General features: G+C 46.3%; 2 protein-coding genes and 1 pseudogene across 4 annotated transcripts; all 3 read right to left on the bottom strand.

Moving 5' to 3' along the window:
• Nucleotides 1-527: 527 nt before the first annotated feature.
• LOC130213272 (insulin-like growth factor I, juvenile form) lies at nt 528-995 on the bottom strand. Its single transcript, XM_056444768.1, is given in 4 exon segments — nt 528-572; nt 660-852; nt 854-953; nt 956-995. Coding segments are annotated over 4 exon segments (378 nt in total).
• A 649-nt stretch (nt 996-1,644) lies between these two features.
• LOC130213271 (insulin-like growth factor I) lies at nt 1,645-2,094 on the bottom strand (annotated as a pseudogene).
• A 13,522-nt stretch (nt 2,095-15,616) lies between these two features.
• Nucleotides 15,617-17,834, bottom strand: LOC130213345 (serine/threonine-protein kinase pim-2-like). Of its 3 annotated transcripts, XM_056444876.1 has the most exons (7): nt 17,690-17,834; nt 17,053-17,268; nt 16,789-16,960; nt 16,506-16,672; nt 16,327-16,428; nt 16,049-16,127; nt 15,617-15,752 (listed from the first exon to the last, which is right to left on the bottom strand). In XM_056444876.1, the coding sequence occupies exons 1-5, from the start codon at nt 17,717-17,719 to the stop codon at nt 16,399-16,401; spliced, it is 615 nt and encodes a 204-aa protein (XP_056300851.1). In that variant the 5' UTR covers nt 17,720-17,834; the 3' UTR covers nt 15,617-15,752; nt 16,049-16,127; nt 16,327-16,398. The 3 variants fall into 3 exon arrangements, with proteins under 3 accessions (XP_056300851.1, XP_056300850.1, XP_056300852.1); XM_056444875.1 differs by having other exon boundaries at nt 15,617-16,127; XM_056444877.1 differs by having other exon boundaries at nt 15,617-16,127; nt 16,327-16,419.
• Nucleotides 17,835-18,272: the final 438 nt, after the last annotated feature.

Here is an 18,272-nt window from a genome sequence, read left to right as displayed (position 1 = left end):
TAGTACTCCAGTTTATTAAGAATACTAAATATAAAGCCTACAGCCAGCCAAACCGGCACCATCGAGGGTGGGATGTGAAGGTCAGCGTGAGTGCAAGGTGTTGTATGTGAGGTATGTGCAACATGAGTGTTGAAGGGTGTACCCATGACCAAACCAAACCACGTGTTGGGCTGGCCAACGGAGGAGAGGGCAAAACCCAAGCCTCCAGCACAATGGGCAGCCACCATCTTATAGACCCTGGGACACACCACTGGCAGGTGTGCCCCATGGGCTTAATTGATGGTCCGGCCTCGCCCCTTAAAGGGGAAGTGGCGTCACATTTTTTATTTTTATGTGATGTTGACAAGTGGTTTATTCAGCAGGAATTGGTGAACAATTTGTCAGAATATGTTTTCTACAGAAGGCAGTCGAGCACTATAAATAACAGCGCTGTAATCAAACAGTTTCTTGGACAGTGAGCTTCAAGCGGGGCTTCGTTGTCTTTGGTTTTGTGCTGTACGTCTGAGAGGACCAGCGTTGTCGACTGACTATACAATCTTGAAGGATGAATGACTATGTGCAGGTAAAGGTCTCTTCTTGTTTTTTGTCTTGTCCGGCTGCTGTGCCGTCCTACGCTCGCGCTCCTGTCCATCTTGTGGCGGGCGGCGGGCGGCACTGACCTTCGGCGCCCGGTCCGTGTGGCGCTGTGCGCGGACGGACCTGGCGGCCTTGCTGGTCTTGGGAGGCGCGCAGTACATCTCCAGGCGCCGCAGCTCACAGCTCTGGAAGCAGCACTCGTCCACGATGCCGCGGGACCGCCGCGCGTTGGGGCCATAGCCTGGTTTAGTGAAATAGAAGCCTCTCTCCCGACACGAACTGCAGCTTGTCGACCAGCTCCGCCCGCACAGGGTCTCCGGACCCGCCCTGGTTCCCGTCCGGAGTCAGGCTGAGGACGCACAGCAGTAGTGAGAGGCGTGGCTACAGGAGATACAGCACATCGCACATTTATTGGGCATTCACCAACACAGACAGCTGCTCCTCTCGGCTCAGCAGCTCCAACGTCAACGTCACAACCCGGCTCAGGGATGTAAACAAGAAGGGACACAGATGCCAATAGACGGTAAACAGTACTCCAGTTTATTAAGAATACTAAATATAAAGCCTACAGCCAGCCAAACCGGCACCATCGAGGGTGGGATGTGAAGGTCAGCGTGAGTGCAAGGTGTTGTATGTGCAACATGAGTGTTGAAGGGTGTACCCATGACCAAACCAAACCACGTGTTGGGCTGGCCAACGGAGGAGAGGGCAAAACCCAAGCCTCCAGCACAATGGGCAGCCACCATCTTATAGACCCTGGGACACACCACTGGCAGGTGTGCCCCATGGGCTTAATTGATGGTCGGCCTCGCCTTAAAGGGAAGTGGCGTCACATTTTTTATTTTATTTTTTTATGTGATGTTGACAAGTGGTTTATTCAGCAGGAATTGGTGAACAATTTGTCAGAATATGTTTTCTACAGAAGGCAGTCGAGCACTATAAATAACAGCGCTGTAATCAAACAGTTTCTTGGACAGTGAGCTTCAAGCGGGGCTTCGTTGTCTTTAGTTTTGTGCTGTACGTCTGAACGTCTGGGAGGACCAGCGTTGTTCCAGAGTTGTCGACTGATTATACAATCTTGAAGGATGAATGACTATGTGCAGGTAAAGGTCTCTTCTTGTTTTTTGTCTTGTCCGGCTGCTGTGCCGTCCTACGCTCCGCGCTCCTGTCCATCTTGTGGCCGGCGGCGGCGGCGGCGCTGACCTTCGGCGCCCGGTCCGTGTGGCGCTGTGCGCGGACGGACCTGGCGGCCTTGCTGGTCTTGGGAGGCGCGCAGTACATCTCCAGTCGCCGCAGCTCACAGCTCTGGAAGCAGCACTCGTCCACGATGCCGCGGGACCGCTAGCGTTGGGCCATAGCCTGGTTTACTGAAATAGAAGCCTCTCTCCCGCACACGAACTGCAGCTTGTCGACCAGCTCCGCCCGCACAGGGTCTCCGGACCCGCCCTGGTTCCCGTCGAGTCAGGCTGAGGACGCACAGCAGTAGTGAGAGGCGTGGCTACAGGAGATACAGCACATCGCACATTTATTGGGCATTCACCAACACAGACAGCTGCTCCTCTCGGCTCAGCAGCTCCAACGCCAACGTCACAACCCGGCTCAGGGATGTAAACAAGAAGGGACACAGATGCCAATAGACGGTAAACAGTACTCCAGTTTATTAAGAATACTAAATATAAAGCCTACAGCCAGCCAAACCGGCACCATCGAGGGTGGGATGTGAAGGTCAGCGTGAGTGCAAGGTGTTGTATGTGCAACATGAGTGTTGAAGGGTGTACCCATGACCAAACCAAACCACGTGTTGGGCTGGCCAACGGAGGAGAGGGCAAAACCCAAGCCTCCAGCACAATGGGCAGCCACCATCTTATAGACCCTGGGACACACCACTGGCAGGTGTGCCCCATGGGCTTAATTGATGGTCCGGCCCCGCCCCTTAAAGGGGAAGTGGCGTCACATTAGTCTTTCACATCCAACCTGGAAAACACTACAGCCAATTCTATTTGTGATTCTGTACCGGCCACCAGGTCCATATTCAGAGTTTATATCTGAATTCTCAGAATTTATATCAAGTTTGGTTCTTAAAACTGATAAAGTTATTATTGTTGGAGATTTTAATATCCATGTGGATGTTGATAATGATTGCCTTAGTGCTGCATTCATCTCCTTGTTGGACTCGATTGGCTTCTGTCAGAGAGTACAGAAACCCACTCACAGCTTTGGCCACACGCTTGATCTTGTTCTTACTTATGGCGTTGACATTGAACATTTGAACGTCTTCCCACAGAATCCTCTTCTGTCAGACCACAACCTCATAACTTTTGAATTTATACTACAGGAGTGTACTCCGTTAGTCAAAAGTTTCTACACCAGATGTCTAACTGACAGTGCTGTAGCTAAATTTAAAGAAGCGATTCCTTCTGTATTTGATTCGATACCACGTCTCAATATAACAGAGGACTCCTGGTCTAACTTTAGTCCGTCCCAGATTGATCATCTTCTTGACAGTCCCACAGGCTCTCTGAGAATGACACTGGACTCGATAGCCCCTCTGAAGAAGAAGACAGTGAGGAAGAGGAGGTTTGCTCCCTGGTATAACCCTCATACCCGCAAACTGAAGCAAACGTCACGAAAGCTTGAACGCATATGGCGTTCAACTAATCTCGAAGAATCCCGCTTAGTTTGGCGAGATAGTCTTAAAACATATAAGAAGGCCCTCCGTAATGCCAGAGCAGCCTATTACTCATCAGTAATAGAAAAAAATAAGAACAACCCCAGGTTTCTCTTCAGCACTGTAGCCAGGCTGACAGAGTCACAGCTCTGTGGAGCCGAGCATTCCTATAAACCTCAGTGGTAATGACTTTATGAACTTCTTTAATGAAAAGATTTTAACTATTAGGGACAAGATTAATATTCTCTTGCCCATAACCAGTGCCAATCTGTCAAGTGGAATGGCCTTGGAAACCGCTGTATGCCCTGGTGTATATTTGGAGGGCTTTTCTCCCATCAACCGTGACCAATTATCTTCAACGGTTTCTACTTCGAACACGTCTACCTGTCTCTTGGACCCCATCCCGACGAGGCTGCTTAAAGATGTTTTGCCTTTAATTGGCGGCTCTCTATTAGATATTATCAATGTGTCTCTGCTAACAGGCCACGTACCACACTCCTTCAAAGTGGCTGTTATTAAACCTCTCCTGAAGAAGCCCACTCTGGCTCCAGAGGTGTTGGCTAACTACAGACCGATCTCTAACCTCCCCTTCCTCTCCAAGATCCTTGAGAAAGTGGTCGCAAATCAGTTGTGCGACTTTCTACATCATAATAGTTTATTTGAGAAATTTCAATCAGGATTTAGAAAACACCACAGCACCGAGACAGCACTGGTGAAAATTACAAATGACCTCTTAATGGCAGCAGATAAAGGACTCCTCTCTGTCCTGGTCTTGTTAGACCTTAGTGCTGCATTCGACACCATTGACCATGACATCCTGTTACAGAGAATGGAGCAGTCGATTGGCATTTCAGGCACGGCACTAATTTGGTTTAAATCCTATTTATCAGATCGATCTCAGTTTGTATTTGTAAACGATGACGCCTCGATAACCACCAACGTTAATCACGGAGTTCCACAAGGTTCTGTGCTTGGACCAATTTTATTTACCTTATACATGCTTCCTTTGGGCAATATTATCAGGAAACACTCCATAAACTTTCATTGTTATGCAGATGATACTCAACTATATTTATCGATAAAACCAGAGGAGAGCAACTGTTGGAGTTGGACAGCGACACACCACCTGGACGACACTCACTGGAAGAAAGAGCGGTAGACTTCTACGTTACATCTATAAGCGTTTTATTCAGAAATCAGGATACAAGTAGACATCATGCATGGACCCCCCTCCAGAGCTCTGACCGATGGCCTCAGCGCTGGAGAAAGGAAGGACGCCGACTCAGAGTGTGCAGCCATTTTAAATAGCCGAAAGGAACAGTTCTGATTCGTCAGGAGATAAGGGGGTGGGGTTTTCTCATTGGCTCTTGTTTCTCTGCTTCCGCCGTTGTTGCTCCTTCATTGGTTCTTCTCGTCTGCCAATGAGTGCACATGTTGTGAAAAGGTGGGGGAAGAGGAGATAGTCCCTCTCTTGTAAGAAGACTCCCTTCGGGGCCTTATCTCTTCAGGAATGGGGCCTGGATCTTCTCCGAAGGCCGTCCACACACCGGGGGCTTCTTCCCATGTGTGAGTGTGTGAGCGTGTGAGGGGGATAGGTGAAGGGGGGGGAAAGTGAGTGACCTCGAGTGTCTAAAAGGAGAATAATGGCCACATCTGGACCCTTCCTATGCTCTGAGAGTATAGAGAGCTCTTTGTATGTGATCACCTCCGGAATGTGTGGATGCGGAGGAGGGGGGCTAACAGAACCTCACCAAGCGTCACTGTTATCTTTCTTTAGATCAGTCAGGCACCAGAGTGCTCCGCTGGAGATTTTAACTTCCATTCAGTGTTTTCCATCTTACACATAATATTTATGCAAACAATACTAGGCTGTGCTAAACTAGAATATATATTCTTTACAAATCCCTCTTTTCACATCCGCTGGATGTGAACCCTTCCTCTGGGAATATTTATTTCCCTCTTGATGCCAGATCTTGTCATGGCCTGGCCTCCCTAAGTGGCTATGTGTCCTGGTCTCCTCGTCCTGTCTTAGCTCTGCCATTTGACGTGAATAAGTCTCCTGAAATATAATCTTTCGTTGCCTAGATTAAGGTCCCATAAGACCTGTAAGATACCTATTTCTCGGGGAGAGAGTCTCTCTGTTAGGGATGGAAACAGGGGCGTGGTTTCTGTCATGTGGTACTCCGATCCACCCTCTTAGATCTTCCATCCTAGGGAAGTCAGTATGTCTGTGTGCGTTAAATCTGTAGTGTGCAGGTGTCGAAGGAAAGAGGTGAAATTGAGAGTGGTCAGGCAGGGGGGGGGGTCTTGCATCCTAGCGGCTGGTGAGTAGCAGGTTGGCATCCTGATAACCAGCTGACGATCCGGTCCCCGCTGCAATCCATCTGCTTCATCCTGTCTTGTCTGCGTCATCTGCTTCATCCTGGTCTGGGTCCTGGAAGTCCTTCTGGTCCTCTGCTCCTCTGCTCCTCTGCTCCTCGTCAGCGTCTCCTCCGGCTGTCGATGGGGTCTTTATCCGGTGGTCTCGAACTTGATTTCGTCTGGATCGTCCTGGCCAGGCTTGTTGTTGTTCTTTCACTGGTGTCGCATGGGTCCTGGATTCGACATGACTCTCATGGGCAGCATCGTGGGTGGTAGAGCGTGCTCTTCATTGGCTCCTCAGTCTCTGAGCCGGGTGATGATGGTGTCCGATGCTCCTGTGGGCAGCTCCTCATGGCAGGTCCTCACAGCAGGCAGTCAGCACACGATGGAGGTCGATGCTGGAGCGTCAGGTGTAGCTGTTGAAAAGAATGAGAAAACACAACACAACAGCCACTAGGCCGGATCTATACAGAATGTGACACTTGACTATGAAAAATTTTATTTTAATTTCTATATTTAATAAGTATCTAATACTTTCTAGGCTTGAATTCGCAATCTTTAACTGAGTCGGAGGAACAGCTTCTCACCCGTGGGAGGAATCATCTATTAAATGGCCATCCGTCGTCCAACAGAGTCTCAATTACTTATCCAATCCAATCTAACTTTATTTATCTTTACTGGTTATGATAAATGCAATTGATCCTATCTATGGCCCTTGACTAGGGCATAGAAATATTCAAATCCTACTAGGATCTGATAGCAGGCAGGTATTCGTCCAGCACCCTCCTCTCTCGTGCTCGAACCCTAAAACAGCTTATGGGGAAAAACAAAACATTTGCACATCGAGGTGCCATTAATGACAGGAGACGGTGAGCAGTGAGAGTCGATGTTGTCTGCACACATCTTCCTGTGTTGCAGTCCTAACTCTAGCTCTAATGTCTCAGTCTCTGCTCCTTCTTGTCTCCTTTCTTTTCCTGTCCTTCCAACCTTTCTTTGCCTGTCTTTCCAACCTTTCTTTTCCTGTCTTTCCTACTTTTCTTTTCCTGTCTTTCCTACTTTTCTTTTCCTGTCTTTCCTACTTCTAAGTCACTTCACGTAATTCAACTGGCTTCAATCTATAATATTAACATACAGTCACTCTCAGGCAACATACATTAAAAACAATATTCTCCCTAATCTTTTCTATTATGTCTTTTTTGGCAGGTTCTTCTCTAAACCTCACATGACTAATCCTACGATAATGGCAAGGGTCAGTCCCATGACCATTAGAACAGTTTGTCTGACTTCCAGCTGTTCCTATAGTGGTTTACGGGGGGGGGGGACCTTCTAGCTGGGCTATCAGGCTCCCCGAAACACCTACGGAACGACCTCTGTGGCATCAACATTTTTCGATCTGATTGTGTTTCTGTCAATGTCCCTGTTGGACAGGTGGCTGGGGCACAATGTGTCATGTGGTGTCAAGGTGCCTCTGCCTTACCCTTGACCTGGACCATGTGTGAAGTAACCTCCTTCACTTCGTACAGACCAGTCCACCTAGGCTCAGTCCACTTCCTCTTGTGAACCCTGACCCTGACCCAGTCACCTACTTTTACTTTGGTTGCTCTGCTGCCTCCTGATCGATCGTCTGGGCTCGAACAACCTGGTTTGAGAGAGCTTTGGTGAGAGAGAAATTAGAGCTTTTATGTATTCTGACATTTCAATTTTACAGACATCCAGAGGTGGCATATGACCTCCATCTCTGGGTGGCTCTGGCATACTTTTTCCTGTTAACTCACTTGGTGACGTCTTCCCCCCTGGTAATGATCTCATGGTCATCAGTACCAGTGGAAGCGCCTTCGCACATTTTCCTTTTAATAATTTGATTGGCTCTCTCAACCAATCCTTGAGACTGAGGGTGATATATGGACCCAAACTTGTGGGTTATGCCCAGTGCATATCAACTTTCCCCAGCAGTTTGTTGTTAAAATGTGTTCCGTTGTCGGACCTGATGCGTCTTGTAACTCTATACCTTGAGTGTGTGCATGTGTGCACTATATGGGATGTGGTCAAACACTAACAAGTTATGTGTACAGGAGTGGCGGCTCTTCTTCGAATCCGTCGACGTTGAACCCCATCTACTATCACCACAACTATGGAAGGAACACAAATATTATTTTTATGGTTCTCGTTGTAGTCACTGATTCTAAACCTACTGATATCTGATCTATTAGTCTGTACTTGTTCTGGCCCTCCTCTTAATAGTCTGGCGTCAACATAGATTGTTGTGTGCTATCGCTTCTATCCCTCTTTTGAAATAGGATGGAATTCCTAAATCCATCCTTTTCAATAATAATAATCTTAATAAACAGTCAACTTCTAGAAGAAAGGAGAGAAATAAAATAAAAATGCTTGCGTCTGTCATATCAATGCAGGAGAACCATGTCTTGTCTGAACTCACAGCGTCATCATTGTGCTTGGGTAAGGAATGAAGGGAGAATATTCGTTACTTTAAACAAAACTGCCAATTTAGCACGTCGCATAAATAGGTGTCAGTTTCTTAACAGCTCATGAGAAATCGACATCAGACGTCCAACGGACGACTGTAATAATAACCACTATTTTTCCAAAAAACAGTAAACCCAAAACTATCCTTTGAAACTGACTAAAATAAAAACCTCAGTTTTGAAACGGTGATGAGAAATCAATTACTCGTAAGCCTAATGGCATTACTGTAATAATAACCACTGTCTTTTCCCAAAAAACAGTAAACCCAACACTATATCTTCAACACTGGCAATAGTACTCAAAGAAAAATATCTCTTAAATCCAAATTGTCAAAATGCGTTGGTGAAAACAGCAGCAGCATGTAACTGGTGTGTCGGATGTAATTTACAACAACAACCACGTACTGGCGTCTTCTACTATGCTACTGTGTCTCACCCCCACTGACCTCGTGTCTTCTCACAAAGGAACAAGAAAAAATTTAGTTTGACCTGGCCCTTGGTTAATCCGACTCGCACTTTTTTACCCCCTGTACAGTATTAAAACAAAAAATTAGCACGTTGATCTGATCATAATAAGTCGGCCTAATTATTAAAGAACGGGTTACAAATTTATTTATTGGCCCCATATCAAGGCCCATTTTCCAGGTTTAGGAAATTAAGTAATTAATGTATTCCAGGGAGCCCTCGTCCTCTCCATTACACCTTCCTATAACAACCATTCTATGATTTAAAAAATATATCTACAGTCTGTTCCATCCTTAAGGGATGCTGGTGACGATTAAATTGGAATCGCACGCAGTTTTAACTCTATCTCTACGGGAGCTATCGGAATCAGTCACACATCAGTTCACCCTTCAGTACTAAAAGTGTCTGGAAATAAGTTTCGCATGTTGTCAGTGTCCCCATGATCAGTGTTCTCTCTACTATGTGTGTGTCTAAGCATGTGTCTCTAATACTAACTGGACCTCCGATGTGTGTGCAGTTCTTTACATATTCTCAAATGTGGAGTAATGCAAGTGTTAATTTTGTTTGTGCACCCAGTCCATAGCCTCAACCTCTGCTTTCACCATTGTTCTTCTCTGTGCCTCCACTCTGGACCAACACTGTGACGTGGAGCTGCGGCGTCAACGACTGCATACAATCTGCAACTCTGGTGTTCATTCACGAGCCGCTGCTACTCCTTGCTTCTCTGCATCGATCTCCAAGCCTCCTCAGCTGGGTCTTCACGAACCTCAATCTCGTGTTGCAGGCAGTCCCTCAGGATCTCAGATCTCATCTTGTGTCAAGGAGGAGTTAAGGGCACAATGTCTTTGGTCCCCTGGTGGCGAGTAGGGATGCAGGACTTTGAACCAAAGTCTCCACTGCTGGCTGTTGTCATGCAGAGGTGTGATGTCATCATCATCTACTCTGTTCCACCGGACCCTTTGCTTCCTGTTCAGTGTCTCTTTAGTCTCCAGTTGAATCATTGGGTGACTAGTGGGCGTGGCACATTTCTGTTCAGTGAGTACAGTTCGCTGTCAGCTGTTGGATCTGGGCACGCCTAATTCTGTGTCTCTGGTCCGGGCCTGGTGCCGTGGATCACTATTGCCTTGTGGCTGTGGCTGTGTGTTGGGTGCTTGTTATGGCGGGGTTTAGACATTATGAGAGTACTGAAGTGGTTCTGACTGAGACTGCTAACCCTGTGGTGGATAAGGACAAAAATTAGCCCAATGTCCAGCCTGACTATAATTAAAACAGTTATCAATAATCGTCTAAAGCCTCCGTTGCCCCAGTTGTTACTCCTCTTACTCCTGAACGGGCTTCTTTTATGCATATTATCTCTCTGTTGTGGGCCCCATTTATGGGCTGCTGACCCGCCTGTTGCAGGACATAAAGTTTGAGGGAACTAAGCTTGAAGCGGTGCAAACGTGGCTTGCTGTGGCTGTTGATAGATCAGTGCTTATGGATTTGGAGGAGGAGCTGGATACGGGACTTAAAGTCCATGTAGTTGTGCTGCTGTCTGCTGCAGAGGCTTGTGCCATTTACTTCTGCTTTGGTCAGGTTCATCTTTTCTCTGCTCTGTTTATTTTTATCTGTTTAGCGTCTGACCTGAGCTTCCCAGTCATAGAAGTTCATGTACTTTAGTCCTACTATCCCTTTCAGTTCGGTCTGTATGGTCACAGTCACTGATGATTCTATTGATAACCTAAAAACTGTTCAGTCATGCTATATTCAAGGAAATCTTCCCTAGTTTGTCGTTCTACAACTCTCTGATTCTACCTAAATAGGCTGCTCCTCCCTCACCATCCAATGGTGGCATCATCATTATCTTAGAAACATCAACCTTTTTCTCAGTTTTTTCTTTTATTATTTTTATCTGAACTGCTAAGAGAGGTGCCTTGTGGCTGAAAAAACTGCAGTTATGCTTGAAAGGGGTCCAATCTTTAAGAGAGACTGAGGAAAAATTATAATAAAAATATAAAATAATAAAGGGGATCAATTTAAAACTGAATAACCTACAACCTTTGAATTAGAAGTCTCATTCTCTACCGACTGAGCTAGCCGGGCAATTTATCAGTTAATTTAAAGAAAAATAAAAAATTGGCAAACAATGCATTTCTTTAAAACATCATTTAAAAAAGTAAAAGATGGTCGCACAATCTACTAATTAATAGTTATCTTCAAAAGGAATTCTTCCGTCCTTGTTCTTGCTCTGTTATTCTCTCGCTCTGTGTGCCTGCAGGGTGTAAAACGGCGCGCGCAGCTATGTGGGGAAGGGGGGGGCTACTCTGTTCTGTGAAGGCGCGTGCCCTCCGCGGGGACGCGCAGCAGCTTGTCTCCTCCTCCTGTGTTTACGTTTCTGCTCTTGTTAAGCGGAGTTTCCTCGTTGTTTCTCCGTATCCTCCTCAATCTCAAACTCGTAACTGCTTTTAAACATAGTCGCCATACAATGTGTTCTTTACTCGGCAACGTGCCTTTCAGAACAATAAATCCTCATTTATCACTCGTGCAATTCAACAGACCAGAGCTTTTGTTGACACCGTCAGGTTTCGACTCTGCTTTGTTGATTCCACTTTGACAACATTTATTCACCTTGACAACATTTATTCACCACCGGTATTCAACATTCATTCACAGTTTTATGCATACACATGTGTTCTGATGCGGGCCCCTGACCCGACTTCGGCCCCTGACCGGCTCTCTGTAGAGTCTTCTACGTGCGGGCCCCTGACCCGACTTCGGCCCCTGACCGGCTCTCTGTAGAGTCTTCTACGTGCGGGCCCCTGACCCGACTTCGGCCCCTGACCGGCTCTCTGTAGAGTCTTCTACGTGCGGGCCCCTGACCCGACTTCGGCCCCTGGCCGGCTTCCTATGAAGTCTTTCTACGTGCCTCCCTGAGGACTTCAGTCCGACTGGCTCTCTGTAGAGTCTTTTAATGCGGGCCCCTGACCCGTCTTCGGCCCCTGGCCGGCTCTCTGTAGAGTCTTTTAATGCCTCCCTGAGGTCTTCAGTCCCTGACTGGCTCTCTGTAGAGTCTTTTAATGCCTCCCTGAGGTCTTCAGTCCCTGACTGGCTCTCTGTAGAGTCTTTTAATGCCTCCCTGAGGTCTTTCTGTCAAACTGTATCGTGATTTCCCTTTTTACGCTTTATTTTATTATTTAAATCAAGTCAAAAAATGTTGGCAGTTTCAATACTCACTTCCAATACTCCTGATCAAATTTAGAGTATTCAATTTGACTGATTTGAAAATAAACCGGTTCAGTCCTACCTTATTTCGACACCTGCAGGTTTGATCAGTTTCTCGGAGTGGGCCTTGAAAGCAGTGGTCCGTCCGGGGGTCTCTCGTGCTCGTCCTCCTCAGGTCTCTGGACCGGATTTCACAACCATTCGTCTGCTACCATTTGTTGGAGTTGGACAGCGACACACCACCTGGACGACACTCACTGGAAGAAAGAGCGGTAGACTTCTACGTTACATCTATAAGCGTTTTATTCAGAAATCAGGATACAAGTAGACATCATGCATGGACCCCCCTCCAGAGCTCTGACCGATGGCCTCAGCGCTGGAGAAAGGAAGGACGCCGACTCAGAGTGTGCAGCCATTTTAAATAGCCGAAAGGAACAGTTCTGATTCGTCAGGAGATAAGGGGGTGGGGTTTTCTCATTGGCTCTTGTTTCTCTGCTTCCGCCGTTGTTGCTCCTTCATTGGTTCTTCTCGTCTGCCAATGAGTGCACATGTTGTGAAAAGGTGGGGGAAGAGGAGATAGTCCCTCTCTTGTAAGAAGACTCCCTTCGGGGCCTTATCTCTTCAGGAATGGGGCCTGGATCTTCTCCGACGGCCGTCCACACACCGGGGGCTTCTCCCCATGTGTGAGTGTGTGAGCGTGTGAGGGGATAGGTGAAGGGGGGGGAAAGTGAGTGACCTCGAGTGTCTAAAAGGAGAATAATGGCCACATCTGGACCCTTCCTATGCTCTGAGAGTATAGAGAGCTCTTTGTATGTGATCACCTCCGGAATGTGTGGATGCGGAGGAGGGGGGCTAACAGAACCTCACCAAGCGTCACTGTTATCTTTCTTTAGATCAGTCAGGCACCAGAGTGCTCCGCTGGAGATTTTAACTTCCATTCAGTGTTTTCCATCTTACACATAATATTTATGCAAACAATACTAGGCTGTGCTAAACTAGAATATATATTCTTTACACAACCAACTCGGTAAAATTCAAGCATGTCTTAAAGACATAAAAACATGGATGACCTGCAACTTCTTGATGTTAAACTCAGACAAAACCGAAGTAATTTTAATCGGCCCTGAGCACCTCAGAGATCAATTATCTGGTGATGTGGTTTCTGTAGACGGCATTGCCCTAGCATCCAACACCACTGTAAAGAATCTTGGCGTTATCTTTGATCGGGACTTGTCCTTTAACTCCCACGTAAAGCAAATCTCAAGGACTGCATTCTTTCATCTACGTAATATTTCAAAAATCAGGCACATCTTGTCTCAAAAGATGCAGAAAATTGGTTCACGTCGTTACTTGAGACTGGATTACTGCAACTCCTTATTATCAGGCTGCTCTAATAAATCTCTTAGGTCCCTCCAGTTGATCCAGAATGCTGCAGCTCGTGTTCTCACTAAAACTAAGAAAAGAGATCACATCACTCCTGCACTAGCTGCTCTGCACTGGCTCCCAGTAAAATCAAGAATCACTTTTAAAATTCTTCTCTTAACGTACAAAGCCTTGATTGGTGATGCACCATCATATCTTAAGGAGCTTGTAGTACCATATTGCCCCACTAGAGAGCTACGCTCACTAAATGCGGGACTACTTGTAGTTCCTAGAGTCTTAAAAAGTAGAATGGGAGCCAGAGCCTTTAGTTACCAAGCTCCTCTTTTATGGAACCAGCTTCCAATTTCAGTCCGGGAGGCAGACACAGTCACCTCGTTTAAGAGTAGACTTAAGACTTTCCTCTTTGACAGAGCTTATAGTTAGGGCTGAATCAGGTTTGCCCTGGTCCAGCCCCTGGATATGCTGCTATAGGCTGATAGCTGCCGGGGGACGTTTTAGGATGCACTGAGTACCTATCTCCTCTTTTTTCTCTCCTTAAGGATGAATTTTCATCTCTCAATCACACGTTACTAACTCTGCTTTCTCCCCGGAGTCCTTTTGACTTCACGTCTCATGGGGTCATCGGACCCTATGAGACGGCATAGATCCTATCTGCCTGATGGATCATCGAGGTCTGGGTCGTGGAATTCCTGCTCCTGACTACGCCACTGTCCTGTTGAGACTCCGCCCACTGTTGAGACTCCGCCCACTCCTCCTCCCCACCGCCATCTGCCTGATGGATCGTGGAGGTCTCCATCGTGGAATATGCCTACTATGAACTATTCATACACTCTGTCATATTCATTGAATGTATTTTAACTCTAAATCTGTCCTTCTGTACACATGACATCTATTGCATCTGTCCATCCTGGAGAGGGATCCTCCTCTGTTGCTCTCCTCCAGGTTTCTTCCCTTTTTTTCCCCCTGAAGGGTTATTTGGGAGTTTTTCCTGGTCCGATGTGAGGTTTTGGGGCAGGGATGTCTATGTGTACAGATTGTAAAGCACTCCGAGACAAATTTGTAATTTGTGAAATTGGGCTATACAAATAAACTGAATTGAAAACTGAATTGGGAGCCGTCTGGACCTGCGTCTTCCCAGTGAAACGTATTCAGTTCTGCCAGAAAGGTACGACTGGAACTACTGGAGTGCAGAGTCTGATAGTCCAATGGTGGTGTGGAGGCGCTTTAGGAGGATGGTGTGATCCACTGTATCAAATGCAGCAGTCAGATCCAGGAGGGTGAGGGTGATCCTGCATCGGCTGACATCAGCAGGTCATTTGTCACCTTTAGTAAAGCTGTTTCAGTGCTGTGGGCTGAACGAAATCCTGACTGGAATTTTTCAAATAAGTTGTTGTTTTTTTGACAGCAACCTTGAGAGCAGGTGGGACACAGCCAGAGCGAAGGGAAAGGTTAACAACTTTGGTGATGAAAGGACAGAGTGGGGATATGTGACTTGAGCAGAGCAGTGGGAATGGGGTCCAGGGTACAGGTATAGGATTTCATATTTCTGAGGATTTTCTCGACATGGCTCCCCTGAACCTCAGCGAGATCTAGAGGACAGCACACTCGCAGATAAGGTGTTGGTGTCAGAGAGAAGCAGAGATGGAGAGCTGGACATCGCAGAGCGGATGTTGTTGACCTTTGTTCTGAAGAAGTCAATGAAGCTGTTGCATTGCTCCTCTGTAGCCTCAGTTGAAGAGGATGGTTGTGGCTTCAGGAGATGATTTATTGTAGAAAAAAGCTGTTTAGAGTTTCCAGGGTTTTTATTGATTACGCTGGAATAGAACCGTGAGCGAGCATCCTTAAGGGAGTCAGAGTAGGCCCTTTGATGCTCACGGACGATCAGTTTATGGACAGTGAGCCCAGTGTCTGTAGCGTCGTTCTATGGCACGCCCAGCTGTTTATATATTTATATATATTAGGGCTGTCAATCGACTAAAAAAAATGAACTAATTAATCGCACATTTTGAAATTCATGAATCGCGATTAAAAGTGTTTTCTTCGAGACTAAATCTTCTAAATGAACGAGTAATCACTTCAGACAGCGTGTATTTTAGACACTTGTTTAATTGTATTTGTTATTAAAGACAACTTCACACAGCTGTGTTTTCAGAGAGGCTCCTACCTATAAAGTGCCAGCGAGGTATTTAATATTGTGTATTGGTTGCACCATGCAAGTTCATATTGGAAGGCCCTCTACTAACGGGGCGCATAGCCCCCGTGACCGGCATGCTTTGTGAACAGGTTTCTGAGGGAGCTTACAAGGACCTGTAAACTCATGGTCATGATGACCACATATCTCTAGTCATCTGGACCCAACTGGTAGAGTAGCACCAGCGGCTGCTCCACATAACTTTAGAATGATCTCAGATTTCTCCTCTGCTACGTCCAACAATGATGTCATTCTTATCTCTCTCAATTACAGGAACACAGGCTTGGATTAGATGCAATAAGTTTCTTTATTTCACAATCACAGTACATTAGAACATTAATACAAAGAAAAACACAATACGAAATAATCAGCAGGTAAATTAAATGAGCTGTTGCACGGAGGCTGCAGCGGGAACTGGCTTGAGCTGCGGCAGAGGCAGAAAGAAAATAAAGGAGTGTCACCAGCAGTAAGTCTTCACGCCAATTCATATACAGGGATCCGTTACAACGCCTATTATACTGACATAATACGCAGGCGAAACAACGTATAAAATAATAATAAACGAGACTAGAGGACGCTTTTTCCAGTTCATAACAGCATTGTAGAAAAGCGAGACGACAAACGGCAAAGATTCGTCGATTAGAGACGAATTTGTAACACGTCAAATACAAACGTAATCTGGAGAGAAATACGTTTCGGTCAAACGTAACTTCAATTTACATTTTAGTTGTGGGGAAAATAATTTTTTGTGATACAGGGTTGCCTCCAAAGGGACCATCCTCATGTTTCCTTTCAGCACCTGTAGACATGGTCAAATAGAGAAAGCTAATTATTAAATCTTGCTGTACACTTATACACAAAGGTTAACAGGATTGCAACTTTTAGATTGTGTGAAGAACAAGAGCAACATGTGTATGTTCCCTTTGTAGCAGTAGTGATTTAAATAATATAAGATATTAACAACTTGTTGGCATTAGGACGGATATCAAATCACTTACCATTAATGTGTGCTCAGCCAGGGGTGGTGCTTCAGCTCCTCCAGGGTGGGTCTGGGCTCTTTTCCAGGCAGCTCAGAAGAAAAGCTTTGCATCCTGGTCAGACTAACAGGAATCATGTTTAATTCACTGGAATGTACGTGCGGGCCTGACGACACTGCATATGTGTGTCTAGGACATACCTGAGGAAAAGTATCCTCTGACGTCAGGCTTTTCAAAGCTGATTTCGTCAAGGGGAACTGTCCTTGCAGCAGCGTAAACAGAACGACACCAAGCTGCCACACAGTGGAGGGTTCAGCCCTGTAGCACCTGAATAGGAACCACTCAGCGCAGCTGTTTCCAAAGGTTCCTACAATACACAGTCACAGAGACACAAAGGTAAGGGCGAGGGACAGAGGTAGAGGACGGGAACCACAAAGCTGCTGGGTTGTTTCAGAGGACAGGTACAGACGAAACACAACCTACCTAGTCTTGTACTGTACAGCCCCTCTGACAGAAGTGTGCCAAAGTCAATGAGCCGGACACGTGGGACGTCAGAGCCGGTCTCAATGAGGATGTTGTCCAGCTTGATGTCCCTGTGGAAGACCTCTTTGGAGTGGACTTCAATGAGAGCGTCCACCAGCTGTTTTACTATGGTCTGTTGGAGACAGAAAGAGACATGGAGACAGTGAGATATTGTGTTGACAGGGAAACAGAGAAAGATAAAGACAAAACATGTCGGCTTCTTACTTTAGCTTGGTCCTCAGGCAGGTGATGACCTAATGAGTTTCTGTCGTCGAGAAGGTCCATGCAGAGGACTGGTCTCTCGAGGACCAGAATCAGCTCCAGGTCTAAATCGTACCAGTCCAGCAGGGCCTCCACTGCACTGGTTTCTCCTGCTGCTGGTTGAAGTTGTAGCATCAGCGCCACCTCCAAAGGGACCGTCCTGATTTCCCCTTCCAGCGACTGTAGACATGGAGGAATAGAGAAAGCAAATATTGACACCTTCACCTACACTTATATACACAAGTTCACAGTATTGTGGGGCGACTGTGGGTCAGTAGTCAGCAGGACGATGTGTCCTTGAGCAAGACACTTCACCCTGAATTGCTCCCTGTAGCTGTGTACAGTGTATGAATGCAAGTCACCATTAACCTGATATGAAATAATCAGATTATAACGGTTAAGCAATCGACTTCTGTCCACAGAAAGGGTTAGTAGTTAGTCAATACAATTTTAGATTAATACAAACAGATACTTACCTTGAAAATTAATCATTAGAAGGAGACATTATTTAAACAATACAAGTGTGATACCATAACATTGACGTGTGGGGAGACGGGGGTGTTGTGCTTTAGCAGGTAAGTTGCTTGGGCAATATTCCCACCTGGGAAGCAGTCCACTTGTATCTTCTCATCGTAGATGGGTGGGAGACGGGCCATATTCGAGGCCCTCATTATGATGACCGGTCTCACTGGTGTGAGAGTCCAATTGCGTCTTTTGTCACCCCGGTGTTTATGTCGTTGGAAAAGTCTCTGTGGTTTGGGGGGCTGGTGGTCCGGGTCGGGTACCTTAGTTTTCTGAGACGGAAGAACCCTTCCTGGATGTGAATATTAGGGCCTTTTCTGAGGCTGAGAAAGGTATAAACATTTATTAATGGGAATATCTGCGTTTAGTCTGGGGCATCAAACAGCTCAGTCACCGAGACCCGAAATGAAGACACCAGAGCTACAGAGATAACCCTTTAAGGCAGCTGAGTTGACCGTGCTAAGGTGTTTAATCCTTCTCGGCCCGCCAATGAGAGCATATGTTGTGAAAAAGTGTGGGAAGAGAAAGATACGATTCACTTGTTGCTTTCTTTGAAGCTTCTTCCACTGAGCTCGGGAGTCTTCTAAGATAGTCTTATCTCTTCCGAAATGGGACCTGCTGCTCCTAGAAGGTCGTTCTCAGGATAGTTACAAAGGGGCCCC

Source organism: Pseudoliparis swirei, chromosome 22 (assembly GCF_029220125.1).
Source record: "Pseudoliparis swirei isolate HS2019 ecotype Mariana Trench chromosome 22, NWPU_hadal_v1, whole genome shotgun sequence".
Classification (NCBI taxonomy): Eukaryota; Metazoa; Chordata; class Actinopteri; order Perciformes; family Liparidae; genus Pseudoliparis; species Pseudoliparis swirei.
This window is presented reverse-complemented; position numbering and strand designations above follow the sequence as displayed.